Source organism: Lepisosteus oculatus, chromosome 29, assembly GCF_040954835.1.
Source record: "Lepisosteus oculatus isolate fLepOcu1 chromosome 29, fLepOcu1.hap2, whole genome shotgun sequence".
NCBI lineage: Eukaryota > Metazoa > Chordata > Actinopteri > Semionotiformes > Lepisosteidae > Lepisosteus > Lepisosteus oculatus.
Window position 1 is genome coordinate 9,333,488 of NC_090724.1, and position 18,698 is coordinate 9,352,185.

General features: G+C 59.6%; 1 protein-coding gene across 3 annotated transcripts; it reads left to right on the top strand.

Annotated features, from left to right (window-relative positions):
* The first annotated feature begins 1,715 nt into the window (after positions 1-1,715).
* Positions 1,716-18,698, top strand: tle2a (TLE family member 2, transcriptional corepressor a). Of its 3 annotated transcripts, none has more exons than XM_069185966.1 (20): positions 1,716-3,128; positions 6,696-6,859; positions 8,182-8,245; positions 9,008-9,052; positions 9,453-9,515; positions 10,570-10,674; positions 11,851-12,070; positions 12,360-12,376; positions 12,473-12,571; positions 13,012-13,056; positions 13,464-13,622; positions 13,862-13,994; positions 14,677-14,852; positions 15,012-15,091; positions 15,851-16,100; positions 16,225-16,472; positions 16,791-16,938; positions 17,284-17,434; positions 17,992-18,068; positions 18,584-18,698. In XM_069185966.1, the coding sequence occupies exons 1-20, from the start codon at positions 3,105-3,107 to the stop codon at positions 18,689-18,691; spliced, it is 2,376 nt and encodes a 791-aa protein (XP_069042067.1). In that variant the 5' UTR covers positions 1,716-3,104; the 3' UTR covers positions 18,692-18,698. The 3 variants fall into 3 exon arrangements, with proteins under 3 accessions (XP_069042067.1, XP_069042068.1, XP_069042069.1); XM_069185967.1 differs by having other exon boundaries at positions 1,717-3,128; positions 10,570-10,644; XM_069185968.1 differs by having other exon boundaries at positions 1,718-3,128; positions 10,570-10,611.

An 18,698-nucleotide genomic window follows, 5' to 3' on the forward strand; every position in this document is an offset into this window, starting at 1 on the left:
CCACTCACACCTCTTCCATCAGCAACCTTAGCTTTCCCAGGAGTCTCCCCTCCAGGTACTGGCCAGGCTCACACCTGCTGGGCTCCAGTGGGCTGCCAGCTGGGAGTTGCAGGGTAATATGGCTGCTGACTTAATAATAAATGTAATCCTCAGACTCCACAAGGGCATGAAACTGGCAGTGTGCATTAAAATTCATAGAAAATGGAGCAATTATACCCCCCCACACACACACCTCCTTCCTCTCTCTCTCTCCTCCCCTGCCTCTCCCTCCATCTCTCCCCCCTCCCCCACCTCCTTCCGTTCTCTCTCTCTTCCTCCTTCTCCCTTTGTCTCTCCCCCAGTCCCCCCTCCACCCCCCCTTGTCTCCCCCTCCCCCTCTCCTCCCCCCACTCGTCTCTCGTCCCCATCCTCCCCTCCTCCTCTCCCCCTCTCCCCCCGTCTCTCCCTCCTCCTCTCCCCCTGCCCTCCAGGCTCCACCTCTGTCAGGCACCGATTTCCACTGTCAGAAAATGACTTTTCCAATATCTGTGTCTCTAATTATGAGCCCTGCTAAAGGGGTCATGTCAGTGGAATACTAATCCCACCAGCCTCTCGAGCTGGGGGAGCCATGAAGGTTGTGTTTCCTTCAGCCTCCTCTTCCTCGGGACGATGCTCTGGGGCCGGCTCAGCCCGGCAGGGACCGGACTGCGGGGAGCCGTGTGGGGCTGAGGCAGGGCCTGACGCAGACGCTCGTGCTGCGGGGCGCGGGGGGGTCGTGTGATGGGAACGAATTCTCAAGAGTTTTGGGCGCTTGTTGTCAGGAGAGGTCCTGCGCTTCTCTCCCAGCGTGACAGGATGGCCCACATGAGCTCAAGTCTGGCACAAGTGCCCATGTGATGAGTTACAGAGGGCTCAGGTACCTAGGTGATCATGTGCCCAGGTGATGAGGTACAGAGGGCTCAGGTATTCAGGTGATCAGGTACCCAGGTGATGAGGTACAGAGGGCTCAGGTACTCAGGTGATCAGGTGATCATGTGCCCAGGTACTCAGGTATTCAGATGCCCAGGTAATGAGGTACAGAGGGCTCAGGTACTCAGCTACCCAGGTGATCAGGTGCACAAGTGATGAGGTACAGAGGGCTCAGATACCCAGGTGATCATGTGCCCAGGTGATGAGGTACAGAGGGGTCAGGTATTCAGGTCTTCAGGTGCCCAGGTACTCAGGTGATCAGGTGCCCAGGTGATGAGGTCCAGAGGGCTTGGATACCCAGGTGATCATGTGCCCAGGTGATGAGGTCCAGAGGGCTCAGGTACTCAGGTGATCAAGTGATCAGGCCCAGGTGATGATATGAGGAAGTACAGAGGGCTCAGGTACTCAGGTGATCAGACGGGGACTCTGTAAACACGATTAGCTGCAGGGAGCCATTCCCCTGTGTCTCTGGCTCGAGTGTTTGTTTGTGTTGTTACCCGAGATTAAAAGTGCTCCCACCTCACGAGCCGGGGCCCCGAGCTGAGCAGGGGGAGGGGGGACCTCGTCTGTCCCCCCCCCGTCCCCTCCCCCACGCAGCCCAGGGCGAGAGACACTTTCACACCGGTTACGCGCTTTCGGTTGAAAGCAGTAAATTAGAAAATTGATTAATTAAGGTCTACGATTCAATTAGCGTGACAAACTCAATTACGGCTTTTTAAAATTTCCTCCTTTTCTGCATCTCCACGGCTGTAACGGCGCGTTTCTGAGGAGCGGGGCTGCTCTGCCGCGCGCCAAGGCTCCGGGCCCCTGTCCCTCTCGCGAACAGCGGGTGCGCTTTCCCAAGCAGCCAGGCACCTCCTAAAAAGCGAGAAGAAAAAAAAATCCTCAATTCAATTTGCAATTAACATAACAGCTCCATCTACCTCCCCAACCGCTATTGTCTGCGCCTCGAAAGGGTTAAGTCGCCCCTCTCGGTTCTAGTTGATTGACGTCTGGAGCGCTCCGATTCGCCGGGTCCTCCAATCAGCCAGCGCCGACGGGGGCCCCCACGTGGGGTACCTCCGCGACTCCGGGCTCTGATTGGCCGGCGCCCGCTGCGCTGATTGTAGCAGAAGGAACCCCACGTGGAGTTTTCATTCATTCATTGATCAATTTCGTGGGGCTCTCTCCCTCCTCCCTCGCCGGCCGGCCAATTCACAGACACAGCGCGCTGGAGACTCGGGAGGGGGAGGCCGAGGGGAAGAGTCTTTTGCTGAACCGGCGCAGAGTTTCCGCGAGTAGAGCGAGGCTTTCAAAAAAAGACGGAGAATCCACCTTTATCTCTCCGCCTTCCCCAGCAACAGTACGGGGGGCTGAGGTGTCAGAGGTCCGAGTGGAAGCGGGTCCGTTTTTGGGATCGTGCTTTATCATTACTAATGATTTCGTCAGGCCTCTCTTCTAGTGTCTGATCTTTTATTAAAGAAAGAAGTCGATTCACACACAGAGCGGGCCGGACAAGACCGCTCTCTCTGCGGAACAGCACCCGCACGGGCCCCGGTGTCACTGCGCCGCTTTCCGGGAATTTCACTGGGCTGAAAACGACCCCAGGAGGGAGGCGACTCGGACCGGCGGCTGGGCTTCCCCCTTGTTCGGGGCCGGGAGAGAGAGAGCCCGCTGGAGTAAACAACACGTCCTGCTCCCGCTGAAAGGAGGGAGAGGGGGAAGGAGCGCCGAGGGCTTCCCGTCTCCCCAGGAGGAGCAGGAGCGGAACAAAGGAGGCGGCTGTGCGCCGGGCAGCTGACCGGAGGCCCGGCCGTCTCGGCTCGGAGCAGCCGCACCGCTCTCGCCCGGCTGCAGCGCCGCGTTTCTCACGCAGGGCCGGGGGAGGGAGGGCGAGGGCTGCGCCCCGAAATCGCTCTCGTCTGCGCGGGGTGACCGGGCGAAGGGGGACCCCGCAGGCAGCGGCGTGACGCGGCCGCCGGCTCCGCAGAACAAAGGGCACCGCGGGCGGGGGATGCGCGAGCGCGGCGGGGCTCCTGTCCACAGCCGGAGCGAGGGCCTGATGCGCGCGTGGAGCCGACAGTGAGACCCCCCGTCTTTCTGCCGGAGCCCCCACCCCACTCCCACGGAGGCGTCGATTCCGGACAAAGCCCAGCGCCGAGGAACCAGCCGGGAGCATGTTCCCCCAGAACCGGCCCCCGGTAAGTGACGGGAGGCCCGTGTCTGTTTACCCCGGGGCTGAGTCTGCTGTAATGACCGGGCTGCGTTCAGAGCTCCGGCACCGCCGGGTTCGCGGGGCTTGGATCAGAACAAGCAGCCATGTCCTGAAATAGACTCCTGCTGGCTCTAACAGGGCTGATCCGAGAACTGAGCTGATCCTGAAGGCAGTTTTGTGGGAACGCCGTGCTGCTTGTTGTAAGTGTGGCCCGGTGTAGGAGCAGGCTAGAATTAAAGACATGTTAGGACCCGACCCACGCGAGCTCAGCGCCGGATTCTGGGAGTCCTGCGTGCTCCTTTAGCCCGGGAGATCTTCCCAGACGGCCGGGCGGGACAGGGACAGCAGATAGACGACTCCCGCTTAAGTTTGCAAACCGAGGTCGGTTACAACAAGTGACAGCAGTTGTTGTGTTTTTTTTTTTTAACTGCCGCAAAACCCCTTTCCCGTCATCCCGTCGCCCCGCGAGAGGCGCGCAGGAAACGTCGCTTCTGAAGTGCGAAGTTGTGGGAGTCGGCGCGAGCTCGCTGTCCCCCCGCCCCCGGGTGGCGTTCCAGTCCGGTCCGCACGCGCTCGGAGTTCGGGGTGCAGGTGGACACGCGCGGCGGCCGGTGCTCTTGGCCTCTGGGCTCGAGATGGGTGGGGGGGTAGTTTGGTTCTTGGAGGCTGTGAATCCGAGAGAAGCATCAACACTGTTCTGCTTCTCCATTTGAAACGTCCAGTTTTGGAAGAAAATTGAGGCTATTTAGATTTATACCGTTTATATACATTTTACAGGGACGGATAACGCCTGAAAAGGCAGCCTTCAGGATTTATCTGGGCAAAGCACTAAGCCTCTTATCCACTTAACACAGTTTTGTTTACCCGGGGTTGAATTTCAGGCTTTCCCCAGGACACTCATGACTTTTAGAGATTTTTTCTGGCTCTTATTTGTGTCCGGTAACTCGCGGCGCCCCCGGCTGCGGGCCGACCAGAAGCGCCGAGGAGTTGAGGGGGCCCCGTGGCGCGGCGGTCTCTGGGGGAGTGGAGAGGCGTCCGGCCCCCTCTCTCCAGCCGAGAGGCAGTTGTTTCCCTTGTTGGGGTGAGAGTTAGGATGTCTGTGGCGATAGTTGTTTGTCTAGCTGTGCTGTTGGGACTGGGTGACCTCACCCCCCTCGGAGAGGGTCTGCAGGTGTGAGCGGGCAGGAGGGCTCCTGGGGTCACTGCTGACCGCTGGGCGTTGGTTGGGGTTCCCTTCCTGCCAAGCCAGCTCGTGGTGGGTGATGGGGTTGATCGTGGAAAGTGAGGATCACTGTGGGACACACAGGTTCTGACCCAGACTTGCTCTGACGGGCCCAGTCGAGCCTTCAGCTTCTCCTGAACCCCAGGAGCCATCGCTGGCTGTGCGGGGGCGTCACTGCAGTGCCTGGAGCAGCTCGGGCACGCAGGGCCTGACGCAGACGCTGTAGCGGGAGCACGCTCTCTGGTCCGTTCAGACGCTGGCTGGATCGTGGGGCACAGGCTCCTGTGATTGTCCAGTTGGCGTTGATGGGCTGGGCGCTGCAGCCTCTCCCTGGCCCGGCAGTGCGCCGGTGTGCGGCGAGCATGTGCCTGCGTGTGACCCCTCCGTCCCTGCAGCGGGTTCCGATCGGATTAGTCTCCAGCCCGAGTGGTGGCAGCTCACTGGAGCTCTGCTGGGCCACACGGTGCTGTAAGAGTGCTGGGGCGTGGCTGGTTAGGGGGGCGTGGCTGGGCGAGGGGGTGTGGTCAAGAGGGCGTGGTCAGGAGCTCATTATTTTTACTTCCTAATCAGCTGTAAGGCGGCCAGGGAGCCTCAGCAAAGCTTCTGTCTCTTTGCTTCTCTCCAGTGTGTGACCTCGGGTTCTTGGCACGGGAATATTTGCTTCCGAAACTGGCCTGGCCTTCCTGGGAGCAGGAGTTGGCCTCTCTGGAGTCGCGCGGCTGAGATCTCTCCCCAGCCCGGGGGCCCCAGCCTCTGTTAGTGCAGGGTGTGCCTGATGTTGGGGTGCCCCGCGATGGGCAGTTGAAAGAATTTCTCGGGGCACGCAGGGGCGTGAGTGCCCGCCTGGGCAGGCTGGTGCCCGAGTCGTTTCATTCGGTCGTGCTGCGGTGGGAACAGAACCATCTCCCAGTGCCCAGCGGAACTCTCTGCCAGCAGGGCAGGATTGATCAGGATAGTTAAGGACAATTTTGCAATTGAGGATCAATTAAGCAATCGGCTGTCGATTGGAAGACCTGGCTGGCCTCTCAAGGCGTGTGCCAGCCCTGTCCGGGCTGGATCCCTCATCCCACAGACCACAGAGAGCGGGGTTCATGAGGGGAGGCCCGCGGTCTCCCTGCTCCCTCTGGGAAGAGTTGGTCGTGAGTCTGCTGTGGTCTGGCCCGAGCCCGCTGTGTTCCTGGGGTGCAGTGATCCGCAGTGCCTGGGGGCTCCCGCTGAAACAGCTGTGAAGCTCTGGAGCTGGAGTGCAGCGGAGTGAGGGGGGGGGCTTGTGAGAGGAGATCCAGCCCGTCTGGTTGCTTGTAGCTTAAAAATATCTGAAGATCATCTCTACCAGCTGCTTCCTGAAAGAAACCTGCTGTGGAGATGGCGTGTGCGTGTGCGTGTGCGTGTGCGTGTGCGTGTGCGTGTGCGTGTGCGTGTGCGTGTGCGTGTGCGTGTGCGTGTGCGTGTGCGTGTGCGTGTGCGTGTGCGTGTGCGTGGGGTCTGAATCCTCCTGCAGTTCCCAGCTGTGCCCTGCAGGCTGTGAGGGTCCCATAAGCACTGCAGCTACTGGGGGAGCGCAGGTGAGCTGGGGTCCAGTGTTGAACCACTGCGGCCTCCTGCTCGCTGAGACTCATCACGCCTGGTCTGTGCTCACCCCTCCCCCCGGCTGTCTTCTCCCCCCTGCTGGGCTCTGTAATTCTGCTGGGGGGGTTAGTGTCCCTGTCCTGGGGGGGGGGGCAGCCAGCACTCTGGGGCAGCAGGACCGCTGAGAGAACAAGTTTTCACTTTGCTCACTGATTGCACGGGGGTCAGTGATCGACGCCCCCTGCCGGTGTGCTGGAAAGAAGCAGTCGGCTGGGTGCATCCTGAACTGTAAGGGCGTTGAGTGTCTTGGAAGGGTGACTGGCAAAGAAAAGTCTTAGTTTTTCCTCTACAGAGTGTAATCTGGATCCATCAGTCCTTACCAGCTTGAACATGAGGCCGGGCGGTGCCCCCACTCTCCTCAGTGAAACCCCCTCCCGAGGCTGGACAGTGACAGTGTGGTAGGGTGGGGTCTCTTCTAAAGGGATGGGGTGCCAGGATAGGCTTATCCTGCCCCCCCAGTACCCCGTTGTTCATTTGCTCGTCCCGAAAGTAGGGTCATGTCTCTGGAGTCGTTTTCCCCCTCGTACCTGGTCCTGGTGGTGCTAGCCCTGCTGTCGCCCTGCCTGAGGAGCGGGCGAGTCCCTCCCAGCGTGCTCCAGGGCTGGCTTGTCTGGTCCTCCAGCCACGCGCACGCCGGCTCGGGACACGAGTGCCACAGTGAAACCAGGAATATCGACCTCTGTCCCCTCTCTTTTTTTTCAGGCTCCTCTCCAGCCAGCCCCGGGGTCCTCGGCTGCGGTGGCGGCGGCAGCGGCTGCTGCTGCTGCAGCAGCATCGGGGACACCTCAGTCCCTGAAACTGACGTACCCCGAAACCCTGGACCGCATCAAGGAGGAGTTCCAGTTCCTGCAGACACAGTACCACAGGTACCCCTGTCCAGCGGGCCTCCGGCTCTGACCCTGCTCCCTGTGCTGGTTTACTGCTGCCAGTGACCTGCCAGCTCGTGGGCGCAGTACTGCGCTGCTCTGTTGCTCCACGAGAGAGGCCATCTGGAAGTCGGGGACTCCAGAATCTCGCCGGGCGGTTGGGGTCAGCCCTGTGGTCAGTCTGCTGTCCACACCCAGCACAGGGGCCTCATATCTCCTGCTCCTCTCTGGGCAGGGCTGTACCACCTGTGGAGGGGGGGGGGGAGCCCTCCTCTCTGGGCAGGGCTGTACCACCTGTGGAGGGGGGGGGGGAGCCCTCCTCTCTGGGCAGGGCTGTACCACCTGTGGAGGGGGGAGCCCTCCTCTCTGGGCAGGGCTGTACCACCTGTGAAGGGGGGAGCCCTCCTCTCTGGGCAGGGCTGTACCACCTGTGGAGGGGGGCGCCCTCCTCTCTGGGCAGGGCTGTACCACCTGTGGAGGGGGTGGGGGAGCCCTCCTCTCTGGGCAGGGCTGTACTACCTGTGGAGGGGGGAGCCCTCCTCTCTGGGCAGGGCTGTACCACCTGTGGAGGTGGGAGCCCTCCTCTCTGGGCAGGGCTGTACCACCTGTGGAGGGGTGTGGGGAGCCCTCCTCTCTGGACCGGACTGATACCGCCTTTGGGGGAGGAGCCCTCCTCTCCTGCCCTGTTTTCCGGGCCGTATCTGCTGGGTCAGGTGGGTCTCCTGCTCACGGCGAATTCCCAGCGCTGTGAGGATAGAGCTGGCGGTGAACACGCGTGTGCAGGTTGACAGACACTGGGCTGCTTCATCCTGCCTTCAGCCCTCGAGATGCCCATCCTCCTCCTCCTCCTCGACTCCCTTCGGCTCCTTGCTGCTGCAGGCCAGTGTGTGTGGCTGCTGAGCCCCAGGACGGCCAGGGAGTGTCCGCGGCTGCACCCAGCCCCCCTCCCGGCCTTGACAAACGAGCCCGTCGTTGGCGGCCGTGCCGGGCCGCTGGAGGAGAGCGGATGTGCTGTCATTACCTGTTGGGCTCAGTAATGTAGCAGCATTAATCATGTTCCAGTTTCCTCAGCCCTCGACCCCCCCGGCTCCTCCGGCAGAAATCTGCCTTCTGCAAACAAGCCTCCGTGATGGAGCTGGGCCGCACGACCAGAGCAGGGGGGTGTGGGGGGGTGATCTCGGCTTTCGACCCCTTTCCCCCACAGTCCCCTGTTCTGCTGCAGCCAGGCTGTTAGCAGGGGCGTGCTGGTGAACCCTGGGGAGCTCTTCCAGCAGGGAGGGGTGTTCCTCTGGCCGCCTGGTGACTGTCTCTCTCCCTCTCAGCCTGAAGCTGGAGTGCGAGAAGCTGGCCACAGAGAAGACCGAGATCCAGAGGCACTATGTCATGGTGAGTGACTGACCGGGGCGTCCCGTCACCCCTCGTTTGGAACGGGGGGCTCCAGCCTTGCGGTGGTTCGCTGGCCCTTACAGAGGCTTGGGTAGCAGTTAATTACCTGCCAGAGGTGCTTCCAGGCTTGGTCTTCTGTGTTAAGTTTCCAAATGCGTGTGCAGTACTGTGTCGGGGTGCCGCAGGGCTGCTCCGAGTTCAGCGGGATGGGTTCTTCAGGTGAACAAACTGCTACCGATGCAGACGGGTCCTGTCGGTTACTCTTCAGGGTCACTGCTGATGACCCTGAGAGACAGACCTGGGGGTGCCCTGTGAGCCGGGCCTGCTGGAGGGGGGTGTTGTGTGGTGTGTGCTTGTGTGATGGGTCCTCTTGGGGGCGCTGTGTGTGAGAGAAGGCTGGTGAGGGTACCCTGTGAGAGAGCTCCACTAGTGGTGCTGTGTGAGAGAGAAGGCTGGTGAGGGTGCCCTGTGAGAGAGCTCCACTAGGGGGCGCTGTGTGTGTGTGAAATTCCTGCAGGGGGCTCTGTGTGTGTGACAGGCTGGTGAGAGTGCTGTCAGCTCACTGGCACAGACTCCTTGGCACTGGAGCTCTCCTACTCTTTTGGCTGGGAGGTTTGGAGTTTAAAAGTTGCCTAGCAACAGTGGAGCCTTGGAGCCAGATCTCGGAGTCATTAATTATGAATTGTTTTTATTGTAAAAGCCCCAGCTGTATCACTGCTTGCCATTGTGGAGGTCTGTCTCATGTGTTGCTTTGTTTTTCAGTATTACGAGATGTCCTACGGTCTGAACATCGAAATGCACAAGCAGGTAAGCCAGCCTTCGGCCCTGCTGTTCCTCATGGTAGGGACTGGCCTCTCTGGGGCTGGGTGCCGCTCTCCCAGGAGCCCTGCTGTTTACTAGTGAAGGACGGCCTTCTGTCAGGGGTCATGCTGAACACACTCCTGCACAGAAAGTGAAACGAAATCGATTGCTGCGAGATGCTGAATCATCCCTCGGTCAGCCCCTCCAGACCGCTGTCTCCCAGCGCCAGTCGAATCGATCCTCTCGTCTCGCGGCCGGCGGGATTGCTGCTGGACAGCCCCTCTCCTGTGCGCGGGCTCTCGCCGGGCTGGCTCCTCGGGGGGGGGCGGTCTGTGGGTCTGCTGGGCAGGAAGTGGGGGTTCTGTGCACCCCTTGTCTCTCCTGAGCTGGTGTCCCTCTCTTGCAGACGGAAATCGCCAAGCGGCTGAACGTGATCTGTGCCCAGCTCATCCCCTTCCTGTCCCAAGAGGTGAGTCCCTCTCGCTCTCGGACCCGGGTCTACGGCGACACGCCACTTCCCCCAGGGGTGCAGGACAGTAGGTGGAAATACGGATTCTCTCCAACGTGTCACCCTCCAGCTCCCAGCTGGCAGCCCACTGGAGCCCAGCAGGTGTGAGCCTGGCCAGTACCTGGAGGGGAGACCTCCTGGGAAAGCTAAGGCTGCTGCTGGAAGAGGTGTTAGTGGGGCCAGCAGGGGGCGCTCACCCTGCAGTCTGTGTGGGTCCTAATGCCCCAGTATAGTGATGGGGACACTGTACTGTAAAAAGGTGGCGTCCGTCGGATGAGTCGTAAATCCGAGGTCCTGACTCTCTGTGGTCATTAAAAATCCCGGGGTGTTTCTGGAAAAGTGTAGGGGTGTTACCCCAGTGTCCTGGCCAAATTTTCCCCTGGCCTTCACCCATCATGGCCTCCTAATAATCCCCATCTCTGAACTGGCTTCATCACTCTGCTCTCCTCCCCACTGAGAGCTGGTGTGTGGGGAGTGGACTAGCGCATCATCCAGGTGGGGGTACACACTGGTGGGTGTGGAGGGGATCCCCATTATCTGTAAAGAGCTCTGAGTGGAGAGTCCAGAAAAGCCCTATGTAAGTGTAAGGAATTATTAACACCTTTCTTCTAACTTATTAACATTTTCTGGTACAGTTCACAAAACGGGGGGTTATGGATGACTCGCCCCAGTACTGGGGCAGCTTCCCTCTGCTGTCACCCCCACTTCCCCTCCGCTCAGCCTCCTGCCAGACTCCAGTTTCTCGAATACGCTCGTGCATCTCGTGCTCCGGGCGCGTCCCACAGGGGATGCCGATGGGAGCTCTGGAGATGGGGGTGTTGGTACTGAGTGGGAGGCCAGGCTGAAGTCTGTGCCGCGCTCCTCCTGGAGAGAACCGGAGGCGATGGGATGATGGGAAGTCTGTACCACCAGCAGATACCTGCCCCCACCTCTGAGAAGCCCCAGTATCATGATGTCCCTCTTCCCCATGCAGACCACCCCCCCTCTCTGACCCTCTCTTGGTTTGCTCCTGCAGCACCAGCAGCAGGTGGTCCAGGCCATGGAGCGCGCCAAGCAGGTGACTATGGGGGAGTTGAATGCTGCCATAGGGGTACGTGGCCTCCCCCCTCTGCCTGCCACAGTGTGTATCTCCATCTTTACTTTTACTTCATGTTTTACTTTGTTTTGAAGGGGCTGTCCTGTGTAACTGGATGTAGATGCTGGCTGGGAAGAGCTGTGGGGGGGGTCAGTGTGGGTGTTTTTTTGGGTTGGTCTGGGAAATTGAGCTTTTTGGATTTTGGTTAACTATTATTTCCCATGTCAGTCATCCTTTTTAGTTTTGTCCTTCAGTGTCTCTGTGGAGTCAAGTGTGCGTGCTGGGGGGGGGGGTCCCTAGTTTAAGAGGGGCGTGCAGGCATCTGTCAACCCAGGGGAGACTCAGGGGACCCCAAGGATGCAGGCCACTGGTGATCCCAGCAGCCCCTGAAGGTTCCCCTCTGCCCAGACCGCTGGCCCGGTCCTGCAGTGCTGGTGTCGGTGCTGGCTGGCCCATTCCCTCCAGCAAGCGTGAAGGCTGTCTGTCTGGGGTGTTGGGCCCTGAGGAGGGCAGTGGCACCGTGTTCAGTGTCCACTCGCTGTCCGTCGCAGCGCCACCCCTGTGGGCAGAACACCTGGCAGGGTTGATGGGTCAGCCTGAAATCGGCAGTGTCTAAACTCCTGGAACAATTTCTTGTTTCTGCGCTGAATTGGGTGATTCGTTCAATCCAGGAGTTGAGAGATGGTAGGAAGTGAAAACGCCAACACTGTCTCTCAGGGACTCCAGCCAGCCATTCCTGCTTTCATGATTAAAGTAATTGATTTGATAGAACCTTCCCTGTGCTCCAAGGTGTGACAGACAGCTTGCAGGGTGGACTGAGACGGGCTGACCGCTGGCTGTGTCCGTGTGCTGGGACGGGCCGGCGCCCTGCTGCTCCAGTCCAGGACGGGCCGGCGCCCTGCTGCTCCAGTCCTGGATGGCCACAGTCTTGCAGGTTCTCTTCAGTGAGCAGCCAAAGGCCCTTTGGAAGTGTTAAAGTGCTCCAGTCAGGAGAGCAGAATGAAGACCTCCAGACACTGCAGCCCCCCAGGACTGGAGCAGTGCACCCCTGGGTTAGAGAGCTAAATTTGAAGCCCTGTATTGTTCCACTGCAGCTGCTGAGCGCCGAAGTGCATCAGACAGTAATTAAAACCTCGTTTCAGTTAGAGCTCAGCCACAGTGCGCCGTCTCGGGCCCGACCGCCTCCCCCTCGCTGGTAACTGTGCATGTTGTTCCTCCCAGCACCAGCTCCAGGCACAGCACCTGTCCCACCATGCTCAGGGTCTGCCCCTGGGCGCCCACCCCTCAGGGCTGCAGCCGCCCGGCCTTGCGTCTCTGGGCGGGGGCTCGGGGCTGCTGGCGCTGTCGGGGGCGCTGGGCGCTCAGGCCTCGCTGGCCGCCAAGGAGGAGAGGGCGCACCTGGAGGCCGCCGCCGCTGCAGCCGCTGCGGAGCATCACCGAGGTGTGTGCGCGGCCGCATGGATCAGGGTGTTGGTGTTTGTGCATGGATTTCTCTGTGTGCGGCTGTTGATGTCTGGATGTGTTGGATTGTTCCTGGGTGCCTCTGCGTGTCGTGTTTGGTGTGCGTTTGCTCGGCTCTGCTGGGCTTTAGCCTGTTTGATTTGCTCTGGGTTCCACACGTGCCTGCAGATACTGGCGTCTTGGAAAGGTGGGATGTCTGATCTTGTTTTTGTTTGCCTTTTTTTGGCTCGCCCTGGGGGTGCTGTGCTGCTCTGCGGGGGTGACCTCAGACCGCGAGCCTGGCCCGGTGAGTGCCATCACTGCCGCATCCAGTCCAGATCTTTGGTTCTCTGGGGGAGAATATCTTATTCCCGTCTCTGTTCTTGCTCAACTCCGCTTCCAGAGCTCGCTGGCTAACGGAGACAAGAGCCGGCCGCCCCCGGACTACCTCAGCAACGGGAAGAAGCGCAAGGCGGATGAGAAGGAGTTCCTGACGGATTACGTACGTTCACACGCTTGTCTGCGGAGAGGAAGGAGGCTTACTGGTGAAGGAACTGGGAGTTTCACTGTTGCACAGGAACGGCAGCTGTACGTTCAGCAACACTCCCTGCACTCTGTCCTCAGTGGTCACCGCCTATCCAGCAGGCTGTGTACTGGACTGTACTGACCGCTCCTGTCCTCGATCATGGTCTGTCCAGCAGGCTGTGTACTGGACTGTACTGACCGCTCCTGTCCTTGATCATGGTGTGTCCAGCAGGCTGTGTACTGGACTGTACTGACCACTCCTGTCCGTGATCGTGGTCTATCCAGCAGGCTGTGTGCTGGACTGTACTGACCGCTGCTGTCCTCTGTGGTCACTCTATCCACAGTTCTGTGTACTGGACTGTGTAGCTGTGTTGCCCAGTACCTGCAGGTCATCAGCGTGTTTCTCTCTCTCCACAGGGCAGCGACGCAGACAAGAGTGATGACAACCTGGTGGTTGACGAGGTGCGTTTTTTTTATTTTTATTTTTTTAGAGGATGCATGATAAATAGGGCCCTGGGTTCCATTCTTGACCTCGGGTGTGGTCTGTGTGGAGTTGGTTCCTCCTCGTGGGTTTCTTCCAGGTGCACCACTTCCCACCAGCAGTCTAAAGACATGCTGGTCAGAATTGGCTTCTGGGGAAATTGGCCCTGGTGTGAGTGTCTGTCCTGCGATGGACTAGCGTCTCGTCCAGGGCGTACCCCGCCTTGCACCTGTTGCTTGCTGGGATAGGCTCTGTACTGGGTAAAGGGGTTTAGAAAATGGATGGATGCACAAACATTGCACCCTGTCCCCTCACAAGCTGAGTCTGTCCCCCGTCCTCCACACGGCTGTCCCTCAACCCCGCGGTCTGTTGTCTCCGCCTCTCGCAGGACCCCGCGTCCCCCCGCAGCGTCAACTCCTACTCCTCCCGGGAGAACGGGCTGGACCGGCTCCCCCTGCAGAGGAAGGACCCCCCCCAGGCCAGCCCCGCCTCGCTGGCCTCCTCCAGCAGCGCCGCCTCCCCCTCCCACAGCAAGGAGCCGCCGCCGGTACGCCTGCTCGGCTCGGGCAGTCTCGCCTTCTCTCATTCTGCTCGTTGAAGGATTGGCTGTGCTGAATGTATCCTGAAATGCGACGTGCAGATAATCTGTATTCCGAAGGGCATCTTCCTGCTGTGGAGCTGTAACATTTGTGCCAGCTCAGAGGAAGGAGCCCGAGTGGAGAAATAGATTTCTCTGTCTGATTGCGTCCGTCTCTTCTCCCTCTCCCCCCCCCCCCCCCCCCCCAGAGCGAGAAGTCCAGCACCCCCGGGCTGAAGCCTGGCACCCCGATGCCCCCGGGCGAGGCCTCCACCCCCGGGCCCAGCTCTGCCCCGCCCCAGTTCCGGGCCGTCCCGGGAAAGCCAGGCGTCGACCCGCTAGGTAGGAGAGAGGGTTGCCGCAGCCGCTTGTTGACGTCGTGCTCGCTGTCTGATCGCTTGGTCACGGACGGCCCTTTACCGCTGCTCCCGAGCCGCGCAGGCGGAGCACCTCAAGTCGAGTTGGGGTTACAGGGGGCTACCTGTAGCCCCATGGCCCTGGAGAGCTCCGCCTGGGTGCCAAGGCATGGGAGACCCTGCGCTGATCTGAGGCGCCCCTGCAGCAGAGACCACAGGGCTCTGGCCTGCGACTGGCCTACAGTGAGGGGGGCCGAGAGGGGTCACCATACAGCCACAGAGCTGCAATGTGCAGTTTCACCAGCAGAGCGTGGTATGTCCCTGGGTCACCCTGTCAAATCCCACTTCAGGTTACAGTGGTAACATGCAGAGGATATAAAGAGTCAGTTATGAATGAAGAGGAAAACGGAGGCATTGAGTGTTTCTGGTGACAGCAGTCATGTGTCTGGGTTCAGCTGCAGGCAGGACTCTTTATTTGTGGGGGGAAGAGTTTTGTGGAGTCTCTTTCTTGGGCTTGTCTATTGCGGCAACGTGCTCTCCTGCAGCAGAGGCACTGACGTGATTCCTGGGGTGACCGTTTCTCCACCCGGGTTGGTTCTGCTGCTGACGGGCCCAGAGCCCACCTCTCTGCTGACAGCTCTTCTCTCTCTCTCTCCCCCCTCCGCCAGCCCTGGGGCTCCGGACACCCCTCCCCGTGCAGGGCTCCTACCCCCCGGGGGCGTTCGGCCTGCCCCACCCCGCTGTGAACGGGGAGCTGGGGGGCGCCGCGGGGTACGCGGGGCTGCACCTCGTCTCGCCACAGATCAACGGAGCTGCGGCCGTCGGCTATGGGCGCTCGCCCGTGGTGAGAGGAGGGGCATTGGGGTCAGGGGTTAGTGTTCGGGGTGGGGTGGGGAACGGGGTCAGGGCGTTGGGGAAGACGGGGCTCAGCCCCAGGGAGGTGGGGAGAGTAACTGGCAGACTGAGCCAGTGAGAGACGTGAGCGTTGTCTCTCCTCCTGCAGGTTGGCTACGAGTCGCCCCACTCGCACATGAGGGTCCCCGGACTGCCGGCCAGCATGCAGACCGCCACCTCAGGCAAGCCGTGAGTACTACTTCATAGTCCTTACAGTCCACAGGCGTGTCTGGGAGGTATTGGCTAAGAATACAGCAACTGTAAGCTCCTGTACTCTCTAGCACACATAAGAACATAAAGGTTCTTTATGATAACCGGCCGAGCCCATCTCCAGTGGAGCAGCCAGGGTGTATGGGATGTGAGAGAGAGGGGGTGCATCTCGCCCTGTCCTCCTGGACAGAAGGAGCCACACAGCCACACTAGCTGGTTTGCCTGTGAGCAGTTGATTGAGCCCAGGAACTGATTCACCTGTTTCTAGAAAGATCATCATCAAGGCTGGACAGTTTGTTCCAGATTCCCACAAGTCTTTGGGTAAAGATGTGCCCTCCTGTTCTTAGTGTTCAAGGTGCTGTCGAGTCGTTTCCAGCTGTGCCCCTGCTTCGCGTCTCACTGTTCTTTCTGAAGGGATCCCGTACGCTGACTCTCTCAGGGTCTTGGAGGATTTTTAATACTTTCATACTGGTTCAAAACATGTCAATCCTGTTGCCATACAGATGATCCTCTGGTTTAGTTATTATAATCCTTTCCACGTCACAGAAGTCAGACCCATCGGTCCACAGTTACCTGGTTCAGTTTTCTCACCCCTGTCATGGTCAGGTCCTCAGGTCGCCTTGTAGCTTGTCCATGATGAATTTGAGGCGTCTCTACTACAGCTGAATCAAGTACAGAGAGCCTGTCTGTAAGCTGCTCCTGTACTCTCTAGCGCCCCCTGTCTGCCTCTCCCTGCAGTGCCTACTCCTTCCACGTGAGCGCAGACGGGCAGATGCAGCCGGTGCCCTTCCCCCCTGACGCCCTGCTGGGCCCCGGCATCCCGCGCCACGCCCGGCAGATCCACACGCTGAGCCACGGCGAGGTGGTGTGCGCCGTCACCATCAGCACCTCCACGCGCCACGTCTACACCGGCGGGAAGGGCTGCGTCAAGGTGTGGGACATCAGCCAGCCGGGCAGCAAGAGCCCCATGGCCCAGCTGGACTGCCTGGTGAGGCCGCCGCCCTGGCGCTGCCGATCTGTTCGCCATGAGTGCAGTTGCTGTGCAATACACTCGCTAACACAGTTAACAATCCTCCCAGCAGTATTGACGCTGCTCTGTTTTGTTCAATCAGAACAGAGATAACTACATCCGCTCCTGCAAGCTCCTCCCCGATGGGCGGACCTTGATCGTGGGCGGGGAGGCCAGCACGCTGTCCATCTGGGACCTGGCCACGCCCACCCCGCGCATCAAGGCGGAGCTGACGTCCTCGGCCCCCGCCTGCTACGCCCTGGCCATCAGCCCCGACGCCAAGGTGTGCTTCTCCTGCTGCAGCGACGGCAACATCGTGGTGTGGGACCTGCAGAACCAGACCCTGGTCAGGTAGGGAGAGGGGCGGGGCTCTGGGAAGAGGGGCGGGGCTCTGGGAAGAGGGGCGGGGCTCTGGGAAGTGGGGCGGGGAGAGAGAGGATATGTCTGTAATGGAGAGTGACAGAGGTGTAAGGGTCATGATCAGGACCAGCAGTGCTGTAAAGTACAGCTCAGTGTCAGACCAGCAGGTCTTTCACAGTTACAGAGCGGGGTCAGAGGTCAGTGTGTCAGTATGGTGGGGTTTAAGGGATCGGTGTAGGATGGGGGGGTCAGTGTCATGGGCAGTGGGGGTCAGTCCAGAGCGCTGACAGGAGCCCCTGGCTCCCTCAGGCAGTTCCAGGGCCACACGGACGGGGCCAGCTGTATCGACATCTCCAACGACGGCACCAAGCTGTGGACCGGAGGGCTGGACAACACCGTGCGCTGCTGGGACCTGCGGGAGGGACGACAGCTGCAGCAGCACGACTTCACCTCACAGGTGACTGGGATCCGCTGGGGATCGCCTGGGACACAGGGGGCTCCGCTGGGAATGACGTGCGCTGTGCTGTGGAGGATACTTGAGGCTCTGTGGGATCTGTGTGCTGCTCCGGTTTCTGTGGGGATCTGGTGTGTCAGCAGTGGGAGGAAGAGGAGGGGGGTTGCAGGGCAGCAGGCAGGTCCTGAAGGTGGCGGGCAGCGTGTTTGTGTCCGAGTGTCTCTGCTCAGGGTTCAGGCCCCGACTTCAGCGCCTTCCCTGCCTGGTGTGACAGTGTCCGTGTGCAGAGTCTGTGTGCAGGGCAGTCTGCCTGCAGTGTGCCAGCTAACCTCTCTCCCTCTGTGCCAGATCTTCTCCCTGGGCTACTGTCCCACCGGCGAGTGGCTGGCTGTGGGCATGGAGAGCAGCAATGTGGAGGTGCTGCACGTCTCCAAGCCCGACAAGTACCAGCTGCACCTGCATGAGAGCTGCGTGCTCTCGCTCAAGTTCGCCTACTGCGGTGAGTCCGCGCCCTGGGGCTGTGGTGTCCTTCAGTCTTCCAGAGCACTCAGTGGAGAAATGACGGCCGTGTGGACAGAGGAGGGAACAGATCTTTAGAAAAGCATCTGAGGGCTGCCTGCTCTCTGCAGGCTTGTCCAGGCAACAGCTCAATGTCCTTAACTGCTGTTAGGAGGCTCAAGTTGATAGTACAGCTTCTGTTTAAGTGGTGAGATGGCACAGTGATGGACAGTTTTCCTTGTGAAAGATCTGTCCGTGAACCAGAGCAGCGTTGCTCTAATGTGCACAACGTGTCTAAGAGTAATGGTCAATGATAAGTGTTATCAGGGTGCCAACAACGCAGCTTGAGTATACGATGGGGTGAGCATAACCTCTGCATGTCCAGGACTGGCAGGACAGCTTGGCCTGGTGTTTACCTGCTCCTCGTATGTGCTTGCAGCGCAGTCACTGTCTTCCTATGAAAGTCAAAAAATCATTCTCTTTGTACTGACCTCGCAATGTGATGTGCCATTTCTCTTTTTCCTGTCTCCTTCCACACTCTCTCTCTCCGCTGTGCAGGGAAGTGGTTTGTGAGCACAGGGAAAGACAACCTACTCAACTCCTGGCGGACGCCCTACGGAGCCAGTATATTCCAGGTAAGCTGGGCAGGACGTTTCCTGTCAGTGGAGGGTTGTGGGTGTGTGGGCAAGCCTCCCAGTCCTGCCGTTACCCTGGCTTCTTTCAAGAAAAGAATGGACCAATTGGACCAATTAGCTATTAACGACCCAACGGGCTGGTGGGCCAAACGCATGAACTCTGGTTTGTGTCTGTTCTTGTGGAGCTGTGCTGCAGTGGGCTGGCTGGGATTTGCTTTCCTTCCACGAGAGGTGAGCTTGATCCGTTAATGCGGGCTGGCAATAATCTGCACCATTAGAAACACTTCTGCAGATGATTTGGAGTCTAACAGGCTCACGGAGCTTTTTCAATTTAATCTATCGATTTGCTTCAGCCTGCATCGCTCTCGTGCCCCGGAAATCTCCGTGCAGCGTATAGCGCTGTGGCAGCGCCGCGCATTTCAACATGGCCCAGACTCTTAAATCCCTCCACAGGGAAGGTATGATGGATATAGTGTGGTTTGTAATTTGCACTGTCCTTGCTCTCTCTCCTGCAGTCCAAGGAATCCTCTTCTGTGCTCAGCTGCGATATCTCCCCGGACGACCAGTTCATCGTCACGGGATCCGGCGACAAGAAAGCCACCGTCTACGAGGTCATCTACTGAAGAGGAA